Source organism: Tympanuchus pallidicinctus, unplaced genomic scaffold (assembly GCF_026119805.1).
Source record: "Tympanuchus pallidicinctus isolate F22 unplaced genomic scaffold, pur_lepc_1.0 scaffold1, whole genome shotgun sequence".
Taxonomy (NCBI): Eukaryota; Metazoa; Chordata; class Aves; order Galliformes; family Phasianidae; genus Tympanuchus; species Tympanuchus pallidicinctus.
The window spans coordinates 84497645-84524850 of record NW_026294618.1 but is presented as its reverse complement, the minus strand read 5'-3'; the positions used below and the strand labels follow the sequence as shown (position 1 = coordinate 84524850).

The 27206-nt window shown below is 38.5% G+C and overlaps 2 protein-coding genes across 2 annotated transcripts; one reads left to right on the top strand and one right to left on the bottom strand.

Annotated features, from left to right (window-relative positions):
* Nucleotides 1-10: 10 nt before the first annotated feature.
* ABCG5 (ATP binding cassette subfamily G member 5) lies at nt 11-13942 on the bottom strand. The gene is made up of 13 exons (XM_052698233.1): nt 13862-13942; nt 13510-13631; nt 12942-13078; nt 12590-12688; nt 11507-11639; nt 10115-10254; nt 8943-9072; nt 6588-6801; nt 6108-6346; nt 4980-5118; nt 2495-2680; nt 1572-1684; nt 11-556 (listed from the first exon to the last, which is right to left on the bottom strand). Exons 2-13 carry the CDS (start codon nt 13529-13531, stop codon nt 360-362), a joined length of 1749 nt encoding a protein of 582 aa, XP_052554193.1. The 5' UTR covers nt 13532-13631; nt 13862-13942; the 3' UTR covers nt 11-359.
* On the top strand, nt 13918-27003 carry ABCG8 (ATP binding cassette subfamily G member 8). Its single transcript, XM_052698219.1, is given in 14 exon segments — nt 13918-14104; nt 14107-14513; nt 15531-15629; nt 16339-16495; nt 18144-18382; nt 18784-18916; nt 20389-20658; nt 22218-22383; nt 22470-22562; nt 23425-23621; nt 23745-23821; nt 25307-25574; nt 26021-26148; nt 26238-27003. Coding segments are annotated over 14 exon segments (2559 nt in total). The 3' UTR covers nt 26376-27003.
* The last annotated feature ends 203 nt before the right edge of the window (nt 27004-27206 follow it).

Genomic DNA, 27206 nt, shown 5'->3' with positions numbered 1-27206 from the left:
CTTATTGGTAATAGCTTAAAAAAAAAAAAAAAAAAAAGTACTATGGAAAACATTAGAGCATCGTTAGATACATTGTTGAAGAATGAACACATCAGCAGACTAAATCAAATTTTAGAAGTCCTCTAAAACTTGTAATACTATTGGAATGGCTGATTTGGGAGAGGAAAAAGGGGTGGGAATACCAGGAATAGCAGGAAGTCATTCACACTCTTGTTAGAACATTGTTTTTTAAGACGGAAAGTGTCTACTTAGAATCAAGCAAGGGAAGATGAATGTGTTTCTATGTGTTTGATTGCTTAAATTCTATATAAAATCCAGCAGATCAAGCTTTGAAGCTTTGTTAGTACTGCTACCTTTTTTCACTGCCTGCTAATAATCTTCTCTCTTATTTTGAAGCTCAAGATTGCTATAATGGTAAGTACAGGTAGGAAAGCATAGAGCAGTAGGAAATCCATTGTGAACCGGGATAATGCACCAGGAAAGTTTTGTTCAATGAATTCAATGCCATGGGAGAATGGACATGCAGCATTTATCGTAGTGGAACCGTTGTCTCCATCTGTCAAAAGAAAAAGATAATTCCTTCAGAAAGTTAATCAGTAAAATTAAAACTCAGGCTTCGCTATCTAGGTTCATACATTTAACTTATCTAGCTTGTTATTTTAATGATGAATTAAGCCCACATCTACAGCTCCCACCCTTTTGGTGTTAAGAACAGTGATACCGTGTGTTTCTGCAGTTAATCTAGGCCACATTATTCGAAGAAACAAAGAAAATGTCTCTAGAGCTTTCTGTTTTGTTCATACCAAGTAAATGAAGGGTCTAGAGGGGCCACACTTTGGCCAGTATGATAGATGTGTCATTCCCATTAAACATCAGCTGTTAATTACTACTACCAAAGTCATGGAGTCGTTTTCTAACAGTTGTTTTTATGGTTGTATTCAAACAGTTGCCACCTACACTTTTCTAATGAAGGGAGGCAGGACAGATTGATGACAAATAGTGCATGAAGGATATGTAGCCTTGGAGAGAGGCACAAGCACCTGCCCGCAAAGCCCAAAATATCTCATGGCTGAAGGATAGCTCAAAGCTTTCCCCCCGCTGACAGATTCACATCATCCTTCTAATCCTTCCAACCTGACTGTAATGTCTTTCACTTACCTTGCTCACAAACACTGAAGCACAGCCTGACAGACCAAAGCTGCTCAGTATTTGCCATGCTAATATATTTGAACTGAAGCCTCACTAGAGTTAGAGGAAATGTCTGGTTGGGTGTTACGTGCACTGCTCCCTGCACTGATATTCGATCCTGTACCATCTCTTCCTATCGCTACTCTATTTGTGCATAAATAATAGAAGAATAAAAGAACAGGTAAAGAAAAAGATGGAAAACTGAAAGAATGAGGAATGGTTGAAAAAAATAGTTGGACGATTTATCTACCTTGCAGATACAGAGTTACAGTACATTTTTTCCTAATCAGAAAATTCAGGATGTTTTAAACAACAAGTTTTCTTTAAGTTATCACGACAATTTTGTTGTTCAAGGAAGGAAAGGAATACTTCTGAATACTTACTACAAGTAAAGTTTAGGCCATGAAATTCATTGACTACCAGAATCTCACTGCTGTATTTTTGAAAGGTGAGAAAACTGAGTATTTGAAAAGGCATTGGCATTTCTTCTATGGTCCTTTTAAGAAACAGAGAAGTTAAATTGTCATTTGCTACATTCCAAGAACCAGTTCTGCCCTAAATTGAAACAATCTCTCTGGTTGTAGGAAAGTTACAGGAAGAATTCTTGGCTGTAAATGTCAACTTTTCAAACATAAGTTTTATTTCAGTGCTAAATGAGACAGCAACTAAAGTTCTCTCTGACATTGGTACAGCGTTGTAACATTCAGTCCTGACTTCTTGTTGGTGCATTGTAATGTTCCTTCACATTTATTAAGCTATTTATTGATTTAATATTTGTATGTAGTTGAGTTTACACAAATCAAAAAAGGAACCTGAAAAGTTGAATGACGAAATTGGAGAAGAAGATTAATAAAATTGTTGAGAACGACTTTTTTTTTCTAAAACCAAAACTAAAACTAAAACTAATGTGTGAAATTTCCAGCAATTATTAAAACTGGTAGGATTTTTTTTTGGTAGAATTCGCTAATAAGGACAGCATTTCATACAATCATGTTGGCATAAGTAAAAGAATTCAACTGAGCCAATAGATTTGAATTGCTCAATTTTATCTCCAAGTCATATGCCATTTTGCAATAATAAATAAACATTTTAATATCTTTGCAGATATCTAAAGTTATTATTTGTGTGTGTGTATTTAGTACAAAGTCTAACATGATTAGATAGTTTTTCCTCTCTGAAGATAATGGCTGTACTTTTGTTCCCTTTCTCCTCTGCATCACTGCTCTGAAGCAATACGGATTTTTCTTGAAACTCATCTAGCAGTATTTTAACGTCAACACCATCATGAAGTAAAATGTTTTCCTACCTTACGAGTCCAGCTCCCACTACCACACCTGCTGAGTTAAGCAGCACCACTCCACTTTGGACTATATTTGGGTTTTGAATAACCCCAAGCATCACAAGGGTGAGTAGTTCACCAATTACATGGGACGCAAAGACAACCGCAAAGAAAATTCCAAATCTGAAAGGATCAGGATGCAACCCTATAGTCCTGTACAAAAAAAAAAAACAACAAATGAAACAAGGGATACTTTTAAACAGTTTGGTTTGGGATGAGACTTGGAAAGTACCATTCGTTTTTGTTGTCATTCATTTCCGCAATCATTGCTCATTAAGGGTTTATCCCTTAGCTTTTTGCATGTTTGACAGAGCCTTAACAAAAAGTGCATCAACTTAAATTCATGACATAACTGCAGATGTATGAGCTTGCTCCATCTAGATTAAAAAGGGTTATGTAAAGAGTTATTTATAGGTCATATATTTAAAGAACACCTTTATGCAGACAATTAACAGATGAATCTTGCACTTCTGCACTTACTTGTAAATGTAAAAACAGCTGTACTCATCCTAGTTGAATAGAAGACTCATTGAATTCACCACTCCTGTAAGTGTAATTCATCCAAATGCAATACCTTCCATACTTTTAAACTCTTTAATACACTACACACTGTTCCTTGCTTTTCCCTCGCTTAAGAAAAACTGTCCCCCTCCAATTTGTCCTAAAGACTGAAAAGTGAACAAAGCTAGCAATTGTTTAGCAAACTTGACAGATGATAAAACCTGTAATTATACTGTGACATACTACATTTCCACTATACTTCATTCCAAAATTGCCTCATACCAGTATATACCATGTGCTCTGCTTAGCTAGCAGGCAGCTACTTGACACTTCATATTCATTGCTCAAATGAATATCAAGAGTCACAGGACTCTGTCATATTTTACAACCCACCACACCCAAACCACGGCCTTAAAGTAGAGCTGTTAATTTCTTCACAGGATTTCCTGTAGCATGTAATGCTGAGAGTCTATTATAAACACGAACATTGACTCTTCATGCACTAAACATTCAGCAAGCCAGCAGGTATTTAACAATCTCTAATGACAGATGAGAGCTGACGGAGCAGCTCTCCAAGGTCCTAGCATTAAAGTTTCCCCTTCTCTGAAACACTCCAATACAGAGCCGTATAGATAGAGACTCACAAATTTGGGATAGGTGTAGAAAGAGAAGAAAACCGAAAAGGACAGAATAAAAAATCAACACAGAGAAGAGAAAATCAGAGCAATAGAACGGTAGGAAAATATAAACTGCTAGAATATTCTCCAGCTAGAAAAATCTATATCGTATGATATCTATGTCATATGAGTGACAAACAGTAGCTTGGGACAAACAGTAACTTGTGACTCTCAGGAGCTCCACAGACCTTCCATCAGGGACCCTAAAATACACTTTCCAAATCACACCATCCTCAGAAATTGGCTCACTGGCATGCAGCAATGGAAGTGGTTGAGTGAGCAGAGTGCATCCCAGCACTTGCTCAAGGGAAATAGTAACAAGACTTTGAAGGCAGTACTGCCTGTGGCAGGCAGCACTAACAGTGTGCAGAAATACACACCCAGGCAGTTAAGGGGACCTAGGGAAATTTTATTCATATCAGCACCAACCTATCAAAAAACAAAAACAAAAAAAACCACCAAAACAAAACAACAACAGAAAAAACACCAAAACCAAAATCATGCTCACATGTCCTCAAACCTGGAAAATAGGAAATTTCTGTCTTGGGGCTTTAGTCTTTTCATCTCGGAAACCTTGCAGACCAGTTATTGGGAGCCCAAATGAAAAGGAGGTGGTAAATGCCTATGTGCCTGAGCACCTCCCTTTGTTAGCTCCTACAGAGCAAGAGGAAAAAGAAAACACTGATCTGTATTCACATGTTTTTTCCAGATAGGAAAACAACTATTGCAGGATGCCCCTGGCAGATTATCTCCTGGTGCAGAAGTTCTAATTCAACAGTCGATGGGATTTTATGCAATTTTACTTAATCTGTTTTCAAATTAACAATGGTATCCTGCTGCAAAGCTACAGCAGAACAGCTCCTGCATCCATTGTATCTTTTACAATAGTTATCTCGAGAACCAATTCTGCCAGCCTTACATACTCACTTGTTATTACTTTCGTGTGTATGTGCATTCAAAGTTTGACCTACATGAAATACAAAGCCTTTCTGCAAATACCTCAGCAACTCAACTGGTCTTCAGCAAGACTAGTGAGTTCCTAAGGGCCACTCAACTCCCTGATCCTATCTGACACCTCCTGTTACAAGTGTACATCTAATCTTAACGCTGCCTGAAAGAGAAGCGTTAGAATTGCATAATCATTCCTTAAATTTTCTCTGTGATCATACTGAGAGAAAATAGCACTAAGCCATGCAAGGAAGCTTACTGCTGACAAAGGAACTGAAATAGATACAAAAGAAAACAACAATCCATTTGATGGTACAAGTACTTACCAGTACATAAAGACGCTGAAAATTACCACGCTGAGAATACTGAAGGGCAGGATATGTATGATATAAGCTAAAAGCATTTGCCACTTGTGATACAAGCCATCTTTGCTTTCTTGGTCGCTGATAGCACGTAAAGGTGGGACTGGATTAAATACGATTAAATACATAAGAAATAAATAATATTTAAATAAAGAGACCAAGACCTGTTGTCACAAAATTGACATTAAGCACTGAGACAGCTTTGTGCATTTATCAGAAACGTTCTGTTTAAACCACCCCGTTCCCCTCTTCCCACTGTGACTGCAAAACTTGGTCCCTGCAGAATTTTCTACATTGAGTAAAAACAGGTCTGAGGAGGCAGCATGCACTCTTCTTTCTGCAGATACAAATAAAGTCTTGGAAAAGCTGCCACCACTGGATAACGTACTGACGTGCTCTGATCTCAAGGTGATGTCAGCAGTGTACATTCCTGACATGAGCGGAACAGTTTTTAGGGTTGTAAATGCAAACTACTGTTGGTCTTTGTGTGACTAATTGATGGTAGCTGTAAGTGGAAAACCCTTTAATAGAAACATAATCATCACATAATAGTCTTAAACCTAATTATCCTTCCTTGCCCTCAAGACAGTTTTGTACTTCCACCCTTTCTTTGTCTTTGTGTTTGATCTTACTTAAGGTTGTAAATTTTACACCTAGACTTTGTCCTTTAATGCTACGCACAGGCTTTCAAAATAATGTACCCATACCCAGGTCAGCTGTGAAAACAAGTGGTGGGGATTGCCCTGTCCTTGGAGTCATACAAGGTCAGGTTAGAGGGACTTTGAGCAACTTGATCGAGCTGCAGGTCATCTAGTCCAACTCTCCTGCAATAAACAGTTGGTCTAGATGACGTTTAAGAGTCCCTTTCAACTCAAATAGTGCTATGATTAGGGGCATGCTCCTTCACTAAGCGCAGTGAACATGGAGTTTCTTGGACGTACTACTCTTCTGTATTGTGAAGCTTGCTGTTGCTTCACTTTTGAATTTCATGCTTCCCTATCAACTCTTGAATTACCTAAAACTGTAGGAATTCTTTAAATGACGATCTTCACAAACTACTTGCTCCTAGTTACAAAATAGTGGCAGCAATACCTGCTGTTGCAATAGTAGAGGACAGAAACTCACAAAGGGCAGCAGCATTGAGCATCCCTGTGTAGGGGGGAGCACTCACGCACTGGTAGAGGAAACCCACGCGGTTCTGTACTGCTCCTTTTTCCAGCTCAGGCGTTAGTCTAAGAAGGAAAAATGCTACAAACAAGCCAAACAGAAGATTCTGGAGGAGACGCATAATTATGCCCATCTTATCTTTAGAGAAATTTCTTGTTATCCTCCTGTTAATGAAACAAAAAAATAGCAATATACCTCTTAGTTATGACTGACCATGTGCTCATACGACATTTAGCTTTGAACAAATCTTACACACAAAATATTCCTCCAAAAAATAAAAGACAGACAGGTGAAGTGATAGACTAAAATAACAAAAAAGTCTGTTGAGTCAAACAGAAAAAAGCCTGAGAGATTAGTAAATAAGGAGAACAAAGAAAAATGATTTTCTTTAAAAAAAAGTCTTACCTTAATAGAAACCATAATTTGGGAAGGGTACCAGGTGAGTCTTTGTTTTTGAATGGTATGGGTGGAAGGTCTTTCATAAACCTTGTTCTCTCAATGGCTTCCAGTACTTTCCTAAAGATCTCCGAGTTTTTGTAAGCTGATATAATCACCTGAACCCTGCTATAGGTTTCAAGTTCACGTTCCTTGCTTCGAGTGTCCACAGAAGTCAGATCCACTGTAAATTTACAAAATATTTAGCATATGTGCATCACATATGTAATCTTTGCCCAGAGAGGTTGTGGATGCCCCATCCCCGGAGGCATTCAAGACAAGACCAGATGTGGCTCTGGCAGCCTAATCTAATGGTTGCAAGCCCATGGTAGGGGAGATGAAACTAGATGATCTTTGATTCCTTTTCAACCCAGGCCATTCTATGACTCTATAATGATTCTATCTGTTCCTCCCTTGCAACAAACCTTTCCACGCCTCTATCCTAAAAGCTGCAAATAAAAGGTTGACGGAAATGAATGAAGTTTCCTTTACTACTTCCTTTCTATTTCAAGCAGAATGAATGAATGACTGTGCAACCACAATAAATCTCTCTGTTTTGTGGCCTCTGTAGGACCCTCAAGGCTCATGTGGAAATGCAAGGACTTAAGTGTTCCACAGTCAGACCTTCACCCTTCTTCCTGTACACCTGTGAAGTGCTACTGCTACTGAAACAAGACGGATTCCCAGCTGAGGATGAAAGGTGATCTGCTCTTAAGGTTTGTATCATCCTTACATGGCAGTTTTAAAATGCTATGTTCATTTTCAAAAGACAAATTTACAGGAGAAAAGAGTATCTGCAGCCCTTGCCCAGCAGTCTCAGTTTGTCCTCAAAACTGGAATCCTTATGAATATTTGCTAGTGTTCTGAAAACTGGAATTTAGCAAACTGCCCTTAACAGTGAACTGAAGACTTCATTCTAAACATGAACACTCAAAAATGGGCCACACTTTATAAAACCAGCTGAACGTGACTTGCTCTAAGACACAAAGGAAACAAATGACAACCAGGCAGTTTCCAAAAAAAAAAAGATGAAATAGACAAGCCACGATACCAAAGAGCTAATGCCTATCATGTTTTTGTACTTTCTTGTTTTTTTTTAATTAAATACAAAGCATGCAACGTTTCAACAGTAGAACCCATGCTCAATACATAAGATCTTATTTTCCTCTGCTGCTGGTGTAAATGATATCAGAATCTGTGCCTTCATTCACATCATTAAACCACACAAAAAATATAAACTACCAATTTTCTGAAGACTAAATATTCTGATGATTCTTAGCTCTAAACTATATTTTTTCCTTTTCTTGTCACATTCAAAGGTTGACATTTGAAGAATGCAGTACTTTCTTTACCAGGCTGTTTTAAAGGTGGGTCTAAATCTCAAATCATCTATGCATTTGAAGACTATTCAAATTCATGAAGACAAAATTATCCTCACTGTCACACCAGTATTTTCAGCTTCATCCCATTCCAGCTTCATGTCAACAACCATCCTCTCTTCTCTCTCAATTTAGGATGCCATTTAGACAATAGAAAAACACTGCCTTCTCTGAATGTGCCGTTTTTCTGAACACAGCTTTTTGATTGGTCACATTCCCTGGTTAACGTTCAGCTATTATTGTCAGAAATCAGCCTGCACACCAGATTTTAAAAGATACACAAATGTACACACAGACATACTCGTTTTTTCCACAGAGGTCAGGTACACAGATGCCCTGCAGTGGATCCAAGCCTCATTTTAAAAATCTGCTCCAGATACTTCTTCGATCCTGAATTAGTAGAACAGAACTCAGCTTTTGCAAACAGCCTGTTGTCATCATCTCCAGAAGAATCTGTTCATTCTACTTAAGTAGTTCACCCTGGTATTAGAAACTCCCAATACTTTCTGAAATCTCAGCATTTGCTCCCTGGTCATCTAGTTTTTTTATCCTACCCAGCAGGCAATGACTTTGTTCACTTTTTTTGGCATCAAAAACATCCATGAATACTTTCCACAGTTTCGGGATCAAATTAATAACCTTATGTTCAATGGATAGGCATAGAGACATGCCATCAGGAACCCAGAGGTTTAATAAATTTAATAAATACAAAAATTTATTTTTCATTGCTAGCTTATTCCTTTCTGCTGTGTTTCATTCCTACTGCAAACTTTTGTTGTTTCATGTTATCCATGCACATGTGGATGTCCTCTTTTCGTCTCTGAGCTGAGTACAACTGTGGAGTCAGAGAAAAATTCAAACACATTCCTATCTATGGAAAAATCTTTATCTTGGGGAAAAAAAAAACAACCTGTTCACTTTACCTGAACAACTTAGATAAACTTACCATAGAAATCAAAAGGATTTGACTGTTCAGGACATGAATAGCCACAGTTGCTAAAAAATGTGATCATTTCCATAGGGTTCCCGCAGAAAACCATTTCTCCAAAGCTCATGATGGCTATTTTGTCAAATAACTGTGGGGGCAAATTAAGATTGTAGCAATACATACTGGGAAGAAGCACATTAATTCTTGAGTACAGCTACTGTCTTGGTAATAAAAATGCTTTGAGGGGAAAAACAGATTTGACACATTCAAACTTCCTTAGTATATTTCTGTCAAAGGAAGTTTGTCCTTTCTATCACTCCTCTCTATGGTTATGCAAGATGACACATTTGTAAGCTCTTAAAACTTAGGGCTTCTCAGTGTTATTGGAGCCAGCAGTGTACAGAGCTAATCCAAGAACAGAAATAAAATCTGAGGACTTCTGACTTCACTTCTAATGTACCTTCACTTACTGACTCGCCTCCTTTGGTGCTTAATGCTCTCAGTCTGCAGAATTCCCATACTATTGGGAAAACTATCCTGAAGCACTAAGGACTTTAAGAGCACTGCTCTTTGGGTATATATTAGATAGCACAGGGCTCCCAATAGCTGTGCTCAACAAGCATCAGGACCAATTCCAGTCCAGAAGAGCACCATCACTCGCAATTGCTTTGTGATCACTCACACTAAATTTATTCAGCCAGAGAAGTGCCTTGCGTTCATGGAGTGGTGCAAATTCAAAACAGTCTTGGGAAGGAAGACCATGCCACACAAACTATGTGAAGCTAGAAAACATGAAATAAAAGCTTTTTTTCCACTTGTATTCCAAATCATGGCTTCATCCTGATTTGCAAGCATTTGTAACAATAAATAAAATTCTAGTTTTCACAGTGCCAGCACACATGGGGAATTTAAATGGCTTCTCCCAGTGTTTTGATTTGGATAGCAGCATAACACAAAGGTTATGCACACTGTGTCAGATTTAGTGGCCCAGAGCAGTGTGTATCCTAATACGCACTGCAAGTGGCAGAAGGCCAGATCTGTAAAGTTAAACACAAGCCTATGTTTACACGGGGGTAATGTTAGAGAGAATTTTAACACAACTATACTTGATATTGCCCTTTTATTCTCAAAAGAACTTAAATACTAAAAAGGATGCTAAAAAAATCAAATGCTGAGTAGATATCCTTTACCCTAAAGAGTTCTGAGCGAGGCTGATGAATGGTGATAATCACAATCCTGTCATTGTGTGCAAGTTCCACAAGCAGTGAGACGATCTGGTTTGCAGTCAGGCAATCCAGCCCTGTCGTTGGTTCATCAAGCAGCATGACCTCTGTTTAATGGTAAGAAATAACATTAAAACTCAGGTAAATTGAGAGCAAATGTTATAACTTCTGCATTTGAAGCTGTACACGCGAAGTCCTGTGTGTAACACAGAGCACGCACATTCATTACTGAGGCTTAGTGTTTCATCTTTATTTAGCTTCAATGGCTCAGGTTCAGCTACTGGGAATAAGAACATACAGAATTATTACACAACAAATAAGAACATGATGATTTTTTTCTAAGTTCCAGTGAAATCCATAAATTAGCAAAATAGGTCTAATGTACACCTCCTTCTGAGAAGAATTGTGGTAAAATTCAAAATGTATACAAATGTGAATATGGCTGAAATATTTAGCTAGAACTTATGATCTGAATTAAATATACAAATAATGAAATTAATTATGAACCAATCGAGAGTTTCATGAGAATACGGGATGTATAATTCTATAAATGAAAGCAGTTTTTAAATTGCATTTTCTTCACAGCTTTATTGCATATGGAAGGGTAAAAATTACAGTCAAATCATTTAGTTTCACGTAGGTGATATATAGCACAGAAAAGGCAGTTCAATCCTAGGTTTTAAATACAGGAAAGAAGATTTTTCTCTTTAGGTTTATCCACACAGAATTACAGAATTACATTATGAGCTTAATTCTCTGTTACTCAGCCTCGATTTTCATTCACTAGACTTTTTTTCTTTACACTAAAATAAAGACACATGGAAGCATGGTGTGTATCAACATCTGGCTTCTTATCAAGGAAAAAACCACATGAGAGCTGTTATACTCCTGAACAATTGACTCTCTTTTGTTTCTTTCTTTTCCAAGTGAGCAAAGTTCATGTGCAGACTGCCTTTTTGACCCCATCGAGTACACACATAGATGGCCCAATGTCAGCTGCTCCACTGCAAGACTCAGTGCTTGGATACGTAGGGCTCTAATTGGTTCCATAAGCCGCAAATAAATATGTCACAACTAACATTGCACATGTGGGAAGGGCAAGCCCAGAAAGAGGTAAAAGAGTCTAGATGCATGTTCAGTCCTTAAGATTTTAGATTTCATTCCTTTCCAAGACCAATAATAGGTTAATGACAAACCTGAATTATGGCTTATCCATCTCCATCATTACTAGGCTAGCTTTTAATGAATTACAGATTAAAAAATGTATTTGTATTTTAAAGTGGGCTAAGGAAATCCATGGCAGAAGCACAAAGTAGCACTGCTCTACTTTATGTTCAAAATCCTCTTTGTGGTACTTACTGGGATCTTGTAATAGCTGAGCTGCAATTGAGACACGACGCCTCTCACCTCCAGAAATTCCTATATATATTTGGCTTCCAATTATTTTGTTGGCAATGTGGCTAAGACTCAGCTCAGCCATAACAGCATCGACCTGAAAAATAATTCCAAATTAGAAAGACCAGTGTTCAACTCAGATACCAACTCAGATACTCAGAAAAACAAAAACTAAAGGGAAAAAAAAAAATGGCATAATTTTAAGACTTTCCCAGAGTGTTGCTTGCACCCATTGTAATTGGAAGGATTTGGACCTGATTTTTATTACATTATTTTTAATGCAGTATTCTAATTACTTTTACAAATATTTTTTCATTTCTACATATTCTAAAATGAGTAGAATTTTAGCTTTGCATGACATTAAGAGATGAGGTCAGAGGCTAGACGTTAAGAATAACGTGCTAGTATGGCTTCCAAAATAAGGAAGCAGAAAGGCAAATCAATTCTGGAGAAGTACAAAATACTGAGTGGAAAATGGGTGAAAAAAGAAGACAGAGGTCAAGAACCTTTGATTAGGAACTTCTGAGCTGAGGACAAAAAGCACCCTACAGTAGATGAGAAACATGCATATTTTATCAAAAAGGCAGCTTGCAAGCAGCTCAGTAGAATGGTGCATTTCAGGGCTGCTCTGGATAGTGAGAGAGCTCCCCAAGAAGCCAGAGTAGTGTTAGTGTCAGCTCTGCTGTTCGAGAGACTGGCCAGCATACACAGCCTTAAGCATTACAGTGAGCTGGGTTTCCCAGTTGGCCAATGGGAGCTGAACTCCATGCCAATAACATCTACTGCAGCAGTAATTGCTGCAGCTTTGAGCTAAAGTTTTGTTCCAAGATATTTGCTGGGAAATAGGCACAAGCTCCCTGCAGAGGTGGTGAGCATTAGGGAGTCTATCCTGCTCATTGCTCAGCAGAAGGGTATCTCTCCAGCTGCAGAATAAGGATTATGAAACTGCATAAATATAAACCACAGCCATGGATGAAAAGTGCTGCCAGTAAAAGCATTTCATGATGTCATGTCTGCATTCCTAGCAGAAGATGATAATACACAGACCTTCTTCTTGATGAAGTTGTTGGAGCACTTCTGAAGAGCAAGTAAAGCTGTGTAGGTCAGAGACTCTTCTATGGTGAGGAAGCTTAGCAAAGCATCATTCTAAGAAAAAGGTGAAGAACAAGCAGCAGTTAGTCCAGTAGTAATTAAGATACTGCTTTTACTCACAGTCTCTCAATTCATTCATGCAATTTATTGACTGCTTTGTATCAAAATTACTAGTGAAACTGTGGTGGGAATACACTGTACCCTTACAGTAGCAAATACCTTTTTTGTTTGTTTGTTTGTTTGTTTGTTTGTATTTTTTTTAACAGAAGAGGAATCACAGTACACACAAACAAATGTGGAGATTAACCTGTGGCACATAAGAGAAGCAATCTCTAAAATGTTCCTTCTTCAAGTGATGCCCATTCACATACACTTCACCAAAAAAATTGTCCTTATCTTTCAGTCTTCCTGATATTGCATCCAGGAGTGTTGTTTTCCCAGATCCTTTCAAACAAAACAAATCAACCACATGATGAGATGAAATTTACAAGACATTCAATCTCAAGAGCAACGACATCACTTGGATGGAGACATGTGAAAATAAGAAAGCATTAAACAAAGTCTTAACATGACAGTAATAGGAAAGCAATTGGGAAACTAGAATAAGTGTGATTAGCATTTATTTCCCACATTCACACTTTATCGTGAAACATTTGCATTTGGAGGTAACCTTATCTTTTATTGAAGTTGTAATTGCTAGTTAGATGGCAGAAGATAGAACTCTGGAAACCAAGTGTCACGTTTTCACAAAGCAGGGGTTAACACAGCTGCAATTTCATTATTTAAAGCACAGACCTCAGTCATGTTCAGACTACTGTGGAAGTCACCCGTAATAACTCTGATTTTATTTCTTTGAACATAGAGGAACAACTTACCAGAGTTTCCTAAAATCCCCATAATCTGGCCACTCTCTACATGAAATGAAACATCTTTAAGTATTTGCCGAGTCCATTTTGTATGGTGTAAAGGAACTTTCCACCAGGGGCCAACACTCTCTCTTGGAAAACAAATATCAGAAAGGAAGAAACATTGATGAAGTAAAAAGTTTTGCATGACACACACACACAGAACTTCAGAAATCTCCACTACATGCCCCACCACGAGGCGGGCAGCCCTGCCACAGCTCTCATTCTTCACCAGCCCAAGGCCAAGCCCACAGCCCACCTGTCCCAGCCCTCTCCCCTCCTTTCCCGGGGTCGGGGAAGCTCTCAGCAGGGAGGGGCTCACCTCGGCTCCAGGATCCCTTGTCCTACCTGACACTGTAGGAGACGCCCCGCACACTGATGCAGTTGGGGGGCTGTGCCGCGGCCTCTGTCTCGCCTGCCTGCCCACTGCTGCCACTCCTCTCCAGAGCAGGAGACCCTCTGCCCGACATCCTCCGGCACCAGAGCCCCACGGGCTGCTGCCCTCACGCCGCCAGCCAGATGCCCGCCACTGCCACCATGCCTCAGCTGGGATGGGGGCAGCTCTCGCTCCTCCTAGAATGGAGCAACTCACTGCCCCCAGCACCCGCCACCCTGGGAAGTGCCTACAAGAAAACAGACTGTCTCTCTGCACTTTCTTTTTCAGAGAGCAACTGATAGCAGCTTCAGCTAATTGCCTATCTGATGTACCTTTACCCCTAGTTGTCAGTGTCTGGGAGGAGGGGAGTATTTCCCAGTCCACAAGGTCACACCTGCTGCAGAGACACCAGGGCACTGCTCTGAAGGCGCTTGGAAAGCTCAGAAGCAAGGAGAGAAGGTTCCCCACGACTCTGCAGGAGCCCATCACCAAAGCAGCACAGGGAGCAAGGTCCTGTGCGGCCAAGATGAAGAAAGCCCCCGAGAACATCTCTCTGGAAGGTGCCAGCTGGAACCAGGACACACGCACGAGCTCATCGGTGAGTGAGAGCTGTGAGAGGGCTGGCTGCGGGCTGCTGGGAAGCAATGCCCAGTGCCCAGGCTTCCTCCAAGGACTGCAGAGAGAGCTGGCAAGGTCTTAGTGTTGCTTTTCAGACAATTTAGTATCATGCTGCTTTCCAGTGCATACCTAGATAGGAAACAGGGGAATGGAGCTCTTCCAGCAGCCCTCAGCTGAAGCTGAAAGTTACATGACTTGGGTGAAATGAGAACTCAAAGTATAAATCCCTGGAAGAGCCTTAGCCCCTGTTATAACAAAAGACACAGGGGTTAGGATGATCTCTGAATGCTGACTTAGGATAACGTGCCATTGCCCCATTATTTTACAAGACATTTCTTCAGCAGAGATGGTGGGTATCTGGATATTTTGGTTGGTTAAATTAATACCCTGTCTGATTATGATTAACATTTTCTTACTGAGCATTCACTGTTTGCAGCTACCATTTGCTCTTTATAAGCATAGACATCAGCAAATTATCTTCTGTATGTGTGCAGTGGTGAATTAACTGATTCAGGTTACTATGGTACAGTATGGATGAATTAAATAACGAGCATGCTCGTAGTGTAATTTTTAGCTGCCATAAAGTACCAATTTCAATACATACCATTTTGATCCAGTAGACATTAACACTCCAACAGTCATCCATTTCTTCTATAGTAATAAAAATAGAATAGATTAGATTCATCTCCTTATGGTGGCATAGGATTTAGGCTCCACTTCAGAAATAGACTCATTTCAACTGAAAGATGAGCACAGTACAGCATACCTGGCCCTCTGACATATCTTTAGAACAAACTGCATTTCATGCTGGCTAACAGGTAACATTTCAACCCTTTGCACTTTTGTACTATGGAAACTTAACAAAACTGGTATATCCCATTGCACATATTTCCATTTCTATTTCTCTATTTGTGTTTTCTCTGTAATCAAATTTTAATAGTTCTTTAGGTATTGCAATTAACTGTTGTAACTAAGCTAGTGCTTTCTCCACATCAAGGCCCAGGACAGTATTTTTTGTTCTGAAGAAGATAACAGCCTGTATTTCACATACAGCGGAAAATCAAATGTTCTTGAGGTCAAAGAACTCAACTACCAGGTAAACACTCTACTTTATGCAATTCCCTTGAGCAGGGAACATATCCAGCAGTTCTTCTTTCATTTTGCAAGCTATTTTAGAAGTAGAATAAAGTTCAAGTTCATGTAAATGTTGCACAGTGAAATATACAGAAGTTCTTTAAGAAGGATCATGCTCTTGGTTGTAGCATTGGCTACATGCTCCACTGTAAACATATCTAGTAAAGCTAGAGGATGGCACAGGAGAAGAGGTCAGTTTATAGGCCATTTTCTCTGTCTTAAGCTAAATTACTCCTTGGAGGATGGAAGCAGAGCGATTTTCCATCCAGCCAGAAATAGCAGGAGCCTTTGCTGGCAAGAATGTGTATGCAGGAGATGTGGCAGGATGACATGGATAACAAATATAAGGAGGATTTCAGAAAACTAGTGAAATTTGTCACCTCTCTCTGTGCCATGGGGCATCTGAAGTAGGCTTCATAATTTCCAGTTTTGAGTAATTTTAAATTGTATTAAAAATTAATAATGTGCAATAGCAATACACTACAGGACAGATAATTTTGGTGATTAACAGAAATAAGGAGCAAAGGATGAAAAACATACACGCCTCAAAGAGAATTTTTTTCTGTATTTCTGAATATTAGGAATATTATTTTAACTAATTCTCTGCTTTGTAATGGATTTGAAAGCACTTACCGTGAAGTAGTTTATTGTTTGCTTTTATTCTTTGTTAGGTTAACCTGGCATCCCAGATTCCGTGGTATGAGAAACTCACGCAGATGCAATTGCTATTGCCCTGGAACTCAGGTCCTGATTCTCACGTGACAATAATCCAGAACTTGAATTTAAAGGTTCACAGTGGTCAGATGCTAGCTATTATAGGAAGCACTGGTAAGAGCAACCATGTTTCATGATTTGATCAACCCCTGGATAAAACATAGACAATTGAAAACAACACTCGTCAGTCCTTTGAATGGCAAAATCTAGCTGAGAAACAACTAATAGAAATGTATCACTTAAATACATCATTAAAAAGTTAAGTGTGAGAAAACAAAGAATCATACTGGAGAAACACGTACTATGAATTTGTTTTCAAAACCAATTTTTCCTATGACTTGTATATTTGCTCTTTGTTCCCTGCTGCCACTGTGGTTTGCACTCTCACCTCTGTTGCACGTGAAGCAGCTTCACGGCTCTCATGAAAAAAAAAAACAAATGTAGATTGCAGACCTCACCCAGTAACATAGCAGATATGAAGCCAGATCCTACAGAGATCAGTGGCAACTGGTAGAGCATAGCCACAAATAGCAATTCCCTTCACATGCAAACAACCCTTAGAGGATAAACTACCACCTTCAGATCAATTAATGTAAAACTTAAGAAGATAATTCCTCTTCTGTTTGACTTACAGTGTCTTAAAAACAGGTCTCTGGTTTTTTTTTCCCCCATGGTCATGTGGAATTTTTCTGAGCACATACCTGTAATGAAAATGAAGTTGTACGTTAGAGATTCCCCATAATAGATGAAAAAAGCTTATGATGAAATAACATACTGCGATATAGATACACCACTGTTAAAAGGTAACATGCACTGAACACATACCCTTTTTAGCAGACTAGTCAAACTATTTTTAAAAGCTGTTTATCATCTATTTTTTCAAATGCCTTAGTAAAATGGGTTAAACTGCTGATGAGTTTCACAATGTCAATGGCAATCAATATGTCACTCTTAAATTGAGCAATACATACTTCACAGATGGATGGATTTCCTTTTTAAAGTGTACACATTAGAAAACAAGTGTGGAGTTAATCTTTTAACAGGAAATCTGGAAATAAATGACATCTAATCATAATGAGAGAGCTCTGTGTTTACCTCAAGTATCATACAGCATAAGGGAAAAAGTCATTTGCTATTTAATTCCAAATAATATTTTGATTACATTGTTTTCATTTTCTTATCTCTGAACATAAGCCAGCTTTTCTTAATTGTTTAAATGACTTTTTGTTTTATTCAAATAATAGTAATTTCTATTTGATCGTGATTAAGATTTTTATTGTCAGTATAATCATTCGATGCCTTAGTCTTTCAGATGTTACAGCTGCCATTTCTGAATCCACAGCTCCTTTCAATAACTAAGATCATGCAGAGTGTTTAGGTGACAGCCCTGCAACCAGGCCAGGATTCCACCTTTCTGCTATCTCTCCAAAGGGTAAAAGAAAGGTGACTGGGGGGACAAGGAGAGATCTTGCTTCTCACATTCAAAGAGCTGTCCTCAAAGCCCATCCATCCAATTCTCCTGAGACATGACAAAGATTGAAGTCATGTCCTCTGTTCTGGAGGGGACAGATCTTCTGAGCATGAGCTTGCAGTCCTGTGTCGGTATTCTCTTTCAAGACCATTCTGTATTTGCTGCTTTAGAAAAGCAAGAGTGAGGGTTCAGGAAAAGAAGTTAGGGAATGAAAACTTCTGTATATAAATAAATCAGTTTTCAAATTAACGTTCTAGAAATGCACTTATTTTCCAATTTTGATTGTTCTAGCTGGCGGAAAGACATCCTTGCTTGATGTGATAACCTGCCGGGATCATGGAGGCAAAATCAAGTCTGGTCAAATCATGATCAACAACAAACCCAGCACTCCCCAGCTTGTCAAGAAATGCATTGCACACGTGAGGCAGGATGATCGATTGCTCCCCCACCTGACTGTCAGAGAAACGCTGTTGTTCATTGCCAAGCTGCGCCTTCCGGAACGTTTTTCGGACTCACAAAGGCAAAAAAGGGTAATTGAGCTGTCGGGAAAAAACAGAGTTATCAAAAACACATCTGACAGAAGTTATCCAATAGATTCAGTGTATTTGGAGACAGAACAGCCATTCTGGTATTTTTAAAGTTTTAAAATTTTAAAATTTTAAAATTTAAATTATGAGTTATAAACCTTTTTCTTATTTTCAAGATAGAAACCAGCAATTGTCCCAAAGTGCACAAAAAATAATGATCTAGAGAAAGCATCAGGGAGGCTGAAAGAAGAGATAAGTTGCTTATTGCTGAGCAATTTTTAATGATATTTCTAAAACCAAGATATGTTTTCGAGTGGCTCTTGATCAGACAGCACCATAATATCCGGATGAATTTTAACTATTTTCAGCTTTTTCTGTACACAGTTTCATTTTTATTCCCCCAGGTGGAAGATGTAATAGCAGAGCTACGGTTGCGGCAGTGTGCAAACACGAGGGTAGGGAATGAGTACCTCCGTGGCATTTCAGGAGGCGAGAGGAGGAGGGTGAGCATCGGTGTACAGCTGCTCTGGAACCCAGGTGAGCAAAACCCAGACAACTTCCTTGTGCTCACCACAAACCCCTGGGGGAAGTAGTTAGAGAACACAAGAGAATGCAGGGGAAAGTCATACATAAGTTTGCAGGGAGGAGTCCTGGAGGGATGTTTAGCAGCCCTTCTGCCAGCTTTGCCAATGGAGCAGCAGTGACAGAGCCAGGCAGAATCCCCTCTGGAAGCCTCCACTCACCATCAACCAAACTAGTGAATATTGCCAGAAGTCACCCTCACAGCAGTGCTCCAGCTTGTGCAAATCTGCATGAGGTTTGTCTTTTCCTGACTGTATGCCACAATTTACTTTGGAGGCTTGGTTATCTCTTATAAACCTTGGATTGCTTTTCTTTCTTTCAACCTGACCTATTCACAAGTACAATATTAACAGTGAAGGTCCTTCTCTTGGCAGCACAGGAAGACATTGCGCTCTTGTGCAACTCTGACATGGCTGGCTTATGCCAATAGAAAATGCCCATCCTCTTCAGTAGAAGCAAAAGATGAGGCCAAATCTGCAAGTGATCTTGCAGGAGTGAATTCCCGACTTGCCCTTGTATATAACAACAACACAACAGCACTAATGATCTTGGCTGAGCCTCTTGTTGCCTGACATTTTTTTTCATCTCTTCTACCTCCACTGGGAAATACTTGGAAATGGATCTGAAAAGTTCTAGTTTATATGGAGTTAAACTTCTGCTATTACCATGAAAGCAGAAGCCTTATTTTTTATTTATTTATTTTTTTAAAGAGATTTAAGAATATATGTGCTGGCACTCAAGTAAAAAAAGTAAAAAAAGATTAGTTCAAGTAAAGACTTTTTTACATTTCAAGCATAAATCATCTCCCTCATCACAGAAAATGTCTTTATACAGACATTGCCATTACGTTCCTTAACAACGTAAACATTGCAAAGCAATAAAATCCTTGCAAGTTTTTAGCAATCATTTGCAAAACAACAGCAACAACAAAAAATTTAAGTATATGCATTAGCCTTCATTTGTGGATGTGAACAGGTATGAAATAGACCACAGGTTGTGAGGAGAAGCAATGTAAAGTAATAATCTGAGAATTTACACAGATAATGTAATAAATGTAAGATCTAAATTTTTCAGCAGTTAGAATATAAAACTATTACTATTGCATATTCACATACTTGATTTTTGTACAAAGTACAAGAAATGCAGAAAAGAATGTAAGTTTAATGAAGAACTTAAATCTTCATCCCAATGGAGATAAAAAACATTATTTCCAATAGGAGCAAGACAACATTTAAAAGTTACTCTTAGCTATTATATTCAAAAGAACAGAGGGAAAAAAAAGTTGTCATGACTGAATATTACATGATTCTAGTATGGAATACACTTTAGAATTTTTAAAAAGGAATATATCTGTGAGATTTCATGTGCTAATAACTTTTCACTTAGAACATATTTTCCAAATCAGCTAAACTCACTCTCTTTGGCAGGAATACTGATACTTGATGAACCCACATCTGGACTGGACAGTTTTACAGCACATAACCTTGTGATAACATTATCCAGACTGGCCAGAGGAAACAGATTAGTTCTTCTTTCACTTCATCAGCCTCGGTCAGATATTTTCCAGCTGTTTGATTTAGTTCTTCTGATGACTTCTGGAGTCACTGTCTATTCTGGAACAGCTAGAGACATGGTCCAGTACTTCACAGAACTAGGCTACCCCTGCCCAAGGTACAGCAATCCTGCAGATTTCTATGGTTAGTATCAAGCACTGTCATAAAAAAAGGTTTTTAGAAGTCATTTGCTTTTGTGGGTGTATCAGCAAACATTGACTTTTATTGACCTGCTTCAGACATGCCTTATCACTGACTCAAATCAACACTGTAGTAAGGTCAGGTTTTTTATACAATCTATATTTGTCAGTACAGGAAATGGAACAAAAAATAAGTAGAAAAAATCAATTTTAAAAAATCCTCCTCCTAACCATGCCAGATGTAGCAACTCTTTCACAAGCTTAGTACACTTATTCCCAGGTTTCAGCTTGTTGAAACTTCTACCCTCGCTGAGAAAGACTTGGATGAGCTGATCAATTTCCTACTGTAGATGGTTCTCTGAATTTGATTCAAGAAACACATGCAAAGCTAGTTTCTCAGGGGGAGGAATAATATGCACCTGGAACAGTAAATGGAAAAGAGGAGTGCTGTTCAACAAAGCATATTGGAAGGGAGGAAAAAAACCAAACATAGAACAGTACTTTTTGATTCCTCTCCTCAAAGAAATTTAACTACACAGTCCCAAATCCATAACATTCTTCTTTTCTTTTTTTTCCTGCATCATTCAAAGGGAATCTCACCTTGTTGGTCTAATGGCAGTAGACCACAACCACAGAGGCTGCCTTGGCTGCTTTCATTATTGCCCTCAGGTCTTTGCATTCAAGTTAGCAAGGACAATGACCGCCATGCATCAGAGTAACCTCTTTGACGTGCCTATGTGGCAGCCAGTTCTTATCAGCTATGCACAGATAAGACAGAAATTAATCTTAATATCAAGTCCTGAAAAAAAAGACCTTTGTCACCAATGTGGTTCAGACAGTCCTGCACAACCTTAAGGAAGTCCTGCAGCCACTCCCATACGAAAACAAAGTCCTTGGGAGACAAACTCCCTGCCAATTTGGAGGCAGGGAGGGATGAGAAAAGAAGGTGGAAGATCATTGAGTGCAATGCACAGAGCCACAACTAATAGGAAGGGTGGAGAATACAGGCAGATGGAAGGTAGAAATAGAACACAATGGCAGAAGATGCCACGGCAAGGAGGAGTACCTGAAAGAAATACAGAAATACAGAAACATACAGAAATACACATCAGAAGGGAGAAGTTAAATAAGGTAGATTGCAAATCATTTTCCTGATGCACTTCTGCTAAAGTGTGGTTCGGAGAAGATCAGCTCAACGATAGTAGTTAACAAATATGCAGATTCACCCAGAGAGCATCTGTAAAATATCAGGTATTGTCACTCTGCACTGAAAGTTAGCACTGGAAAATACTACTGTTGGTTTAGATTTTGAAAAATATTCTGTTGAATAACAACATTTTTTTAAAAAGCTAAATGAACTACCATTGCTGCTACTATGTCCTCCTTGCTTAATATTCTCACTCTTTCTCAGTATCCACCTGAAGTGACTAACAAAGTTTTAACCATTGTATCTTAATTTATGCACACAGGTCAGTGTGTTCATGATGAAATTTCTGACTCTAAACACATCATATATTTATCGCATCTGTAGCATACAGTATCGTCTCAAATAATATCTTGCAGTTGACCTGACCAGTATTGATAAACACACTAGAGAAAAGGAGATGGAAAGCCTAAAAAGAGCAAATACTCTTGCCAGCTTGTTCCAAGAAAAAATCAAAGATTTTGATGATTTCTTATGGAAAGCAAGTGAAAGTGACAGTGTTGTGACCACTACCAGCAAGCAAAGGTAATTAAAACAGAGCCATACAACAAATGTGGAATAACAGCTACAACCTCAGCTAGTTTCATTTCCTTTTAATTTCTTTTGATCAGCTCTCATTTAAAACCAGAAGAGGTTATCAACATGCCATACCATTCAAGTGATCAGTTACCAGGAGTCTTGAAACAGTTCACTGTATTATTAAGGTAAACTTATTGCCAACTAAAACAATTATATATTGTGTCCATCTGTATTTTAAAGCATTAAGAAGTACAAAATGTGAAGTGAGAACATGCTGAAAGTGCTTGGCCAGCGATAGCAAGCTATGGAGCAGAGGTGTTGCTATACTACATCACCCCAATCCTCTGAGTAGGGCAGCAGTCCTATATGCATTCCTTTTTTCTGCCCCAGGAGTCCTTCCAAACAAAAATAATCTCCAGATCACATTGCAGCATGTTTTGGCAGCAGCAGGAGCCTCCAGGCTCAGGAATGTGCATCCCAGTTTTGGGTACCTCCATTCTGATCTCCATGCCAAATCAAGGTGACTCAACACTTAGCAAGCCTAGGCAGCCTTGTGGTAGGCTCAGGCATTGCTATCCTCATGCTTCTGCCTCAGATTTGAAGCCAAGGAGGCTTCAGTGATTACAGCAATGATGGATGGACATTGATAGTTGAGATTCATGCTTCTGTACTCAAAAGAAATATAGCCAACTTGCTTAATACAAACAGAACATCACTGCTAGTATCAGCTGCTATTATAGGCCCTTAAATAAGACACTTCTCTTACTGAAATAATTGCTTCTGAATCTCCAAAACCACATCTTCCTCCTCACTGAATTCCTTCAAGTTTTCAGCATTTCAGACCAGAAAACTACACTACAGGTGCTCAATAGCTTTAATTAAGTTTATTTATTTTTTAATTAAGTCAAATAATGTTTGGAAGCAGATAGACAAATTCCTACTCAGAGTTAGAGAGTTCAACAAACTGATGTTAGCAGAGCATTTGGAGCAATATATCTGAATGTAACTGGCATTAATACCTTATGATTAATGTTGCTGTTTTCCTAGTCGTCAAGTCTCCAACGACTTCAGAGATCTTCCAACATTACTAGTCCATGGATTTGAGGCCCTTGTCATGTCATTATTAATTGGATTTTTGTACTATGGACATGAAAGCAGACTCTCCATTCGTGACACATCAGCACTGCTGTACATGTTAGGTGCACTAATTCCATTCACAGTGATTTTGGATGTTATTGCCAAATGTAAGTGTGAGCTTTATTGTAAACGTTATAAATCAAATTCACAAAGTTCTTTAATCAATGACAAATTACATTTACTAAATGCAACCCTAAGGTGAAACCAGTCTGTTTGTTTCTACCCTGTAGGTCATTCCGAAAGAGCAATGCTTTATCACGACTTGGAAAATGGAATGTATTCTGTGACCCCATACTTCTTTGCTAAGGTAAGTGGCTGCATCGCCAGGAAATGCATGCAGATGGAATAGAAAATAAGCAGTGACAACACATAGCCTTGTACAAATAATCATGCTCACTTTAGACTTTTTTTCTTCTGTGTCTGGCACCGAAGGCTACCATTTTTGCTTCCTTGGTGCTAATAGATTAAACCTCACGCTACTTTAGGTCTGTTGCCATGTCTCATGGCTGAGGTTTCTGAGGTTCTACAGCCATAATTTGGGAACTATGGAAGTCAAATTTAGTGGTTTGTCAGTTTTATATAACTTCTTATTTCATTAACTAGAGCATCTTTGAAAGTTTGATTACATTTTGATCTGTAAAACAGAGCGTTCATATTAAATTGTACCAGTAGCAAAACAGAAATGGCAACATGCTGTTAGATTTCCAATAGTTGTTTGGATCTGTACTGATCAGCAAGAAACAAATGTATTAAATGCATAACGAGCCAGATTTTCTGGAAATATATTAAGACTTCAGAAAAATTACATTCTCTTTTGAATTAGGGTTTAGAAGAAACCCTTCTTTGTGATGTTGCCACTGTGAGATGAGTTCTGCCTGCCATGGCATCTGTAATTTAGGTTTCCATTTCTGCTCAAGATTTTAAATGCTTATTAGTGGTTGCCAGAGAAAAATATTCTTTGCATTGTGTCACAAAAATTGCACATTATTCATAGAGGAGTAGTTGTAATTTGTTACAACGCTGGTATTAGAGGATGGTACCAACTCTCTTTGGAAAAAATAATCATAGCAATACATGTATATAGATTTATATACACATGTATCTACATATATATATATAGTCCAGGGATATATATATATGTAGAGCTGTGTATTTCTACACGTATTTAATTTGTATATGTAATTTTTTATATACACATATATAATTATATATATAAATGTATATAAATGTATATATACATATGTATACATTTATAATAAATATATATATGTAAAGATACACATATTTAATATATCTTCAGATATTTGAGAAACTTCAAAACATATGCATACATACTTTTTTTTTTTTTTTTTTTTTTTTTTTTTACAGCAAATTAAGTAGATGCCAGCTAGACTACCTCTAGGACAAAGAAGGGATCAATAACCTACTTTAGATTTGATGTCACGCTATCTTCAACCAAGCTTGGACAAAACACACACTCACAATAGTCAGTAGCAGGACTCCTGCTTGCAGGCACACTAGTTCTTAGGGAAAGTCTCCTCAGTTCTTAGAAACAGCAAAAACTGTAACAAAACAAGATATCTAATCTGTAACAAAAGGCCTAGTGATGTAACGATTAGTTACAGGAATTGTCACAACGATGGAAAAAATAGCAGTTGCATTCTAAGGGGGCCTGAAGTTTTCTAAACAGTTCATAAATACATTAAGGCACATCTCAACATTTTGTGATTGTTGTGTGACTTATTTTTCTCTCTCTCTCTCTTCCCCCCCCCCCCCCCCCCTTCCTGAACAGATTTTGGGAGAGCTTCCTGAGCACTGCGCTTTTGTTATAATTTATGGGGTTCCCATCTACTGGCTGACAAATCTGTTTCCTGAAGCAGAACATTTTTTGCTGAACTTCTTCTTGGTGTGGCTGGCTGTATACAGTGCCCGTGCAATGGCACTTTGGGTGTCAGCGCTGCTGCCAACGTTACAGCTCTCAGCTTTCTTTGGCAATGTCCTTTTCACTTCATTCTACCTGAGTGGTGGTTTTGTGATAAGCCTGGAACAGCTCTGGACAGGTAAAACAAATCTCTCAATATTCCTCCGAACTGTAACACTGGTGGTTTGCATCAGCAATTGGTTACTGTGTGGCTGAGTCTCATGCAGGAAAATACCACCTTTAGAGTGAGAGTGGAGTTCATTTTATATTAGTTTCTCCATCTGGAACCGAGATAATGATAAGTTTGGTCCAAAAACGCATTATTGAAAATCTGGAGTGTTACCTGATCTCTTGGGTGAATTATATTCAGTAAATGAAGATTGAACTCCAGTGAGGCTTAGCAGACAGCAGGAATTTGATGGATATAGATATTAGCTTTCTCCTAATTTACATCTCCACAAAATATTTTGTCCAATAATAAACTCTCATACATTTATGGCTTCTGGTTGTCAAGAAGTTATGCATGGCAGCAAGACTGCAGTTCTGCTTATTTATACACATTTTTCCTGCCATTTTTTTTTCCAGTTCCATATTGGGTTTCTAAGGTATCTTTTCTCAGATGGAATTTCCAAGGCATGATGCAAATTCAGTTCACTGATTCCATATATGATATGACTTTTGGGAATGTTACAATTAAAATTCCAGGAAGACTTGTAAGTCACTCTCTAATAAAAATCTCAATAATTAATCCATCAGAAAAAAAGCGTTGTCAGTTCTTAATTTTCTGTTCTCTGGGTTACAGGTAACCAAGGCTCTGGGTCTGGATTCAGAGCCTCTCTACATAACCTACATCATCGTTGGTGGCAATATTTTCTGTTTCCTGCTTCTATACTATCTATCATTAAGGTTCATCAAGCAGAAATCAAACCAAGACTGGTAGCAGCAAAGCATGAAGCTGGGGCAGCAGGTTACAGCATCTCTTGCAAGAGAGCGTGGGAAGCCCATAAGCTTATTTTTGGTGGGCATTGCTGAAGTGCTGGGAGAGCAGGCAGTGGCTGAGCAGTGCTGCATGAAGTGAGTTCACTTCGCCACAGGATGGCAGCAGAAGACCAGCAGTTGGAAGCCAGCTTGTTCTCTAATCACACAAATCGCAATAAAATTGACTTTTTTTTTAATTTAATTTTATTTCTTGGACATTCAGGTGACACCTATGTAAGTTAACTACTACTTGAAATATCCTAAGCAATGGGCTACTTATTTAAAAGGGCCTAACCTAACACTGTAATAGCTGATGTTCCAGGCCACACAGCATTTGAATGGATGGTGATCCTACAGAGGTGAGATCAGCACACATGAAAGACTACTTTCTGCACTCTGCACTAATACAAACAGTGCAGAGGAAAGCAACGTGAAGATTTCACTGCGAAGCCTCAAGAGAACATGCAAGGATGAAAAACTCAAGTATTAATTATCCTGTATTGTTTCTAATTGCTTGAGTGTTCTAAGATTTCACCCTTGTGTTCCAGTTAGATGCTGTTGGTGCCCAAAATAAATACGTTCTCATTGTATATATGATTTCTTATAATATATTTTTATCTTACCTCCTTGGGTCTGTTTTTACAGCATAAATACCCATCAACTTATTGTTATTAATCATACCTTTCTCCATGGCAGTGCAAATCAGCAATGTGCCAGTTTGGGTTCCTAAGATTCTCAGGTAGGAAGTAGCAAAAGTGCTCACTGGTAATTGAAGATCTAATGATGCAATCTA

What these genes read in the sequence shown, in the direction of transcription:
- ABCG5 (XM_052698233.1), bottom strand. Translation starts at nt 13,531, where the DNA reads ATGGGGATTTTAGGAAACTCTG. An exon ending in GCTTCTCTTATGTGCCACAG is followed by an intron (nt 12,689 to 12,941) that starts GTTAATCTCCAC and finishes CCTTTTTCTTAG; the next exon opens with AATGATGCTTTGCTAAGCTT. An exon ending in ACAACTTCATCAAGAAGAAG is followed by an intron (nt 11,640 to 12,589) that starts GTCTGTGTATTA and finishes ATTATTTTTCAG; the next exon opens with GTCGATGCTGTTATGGCTGA.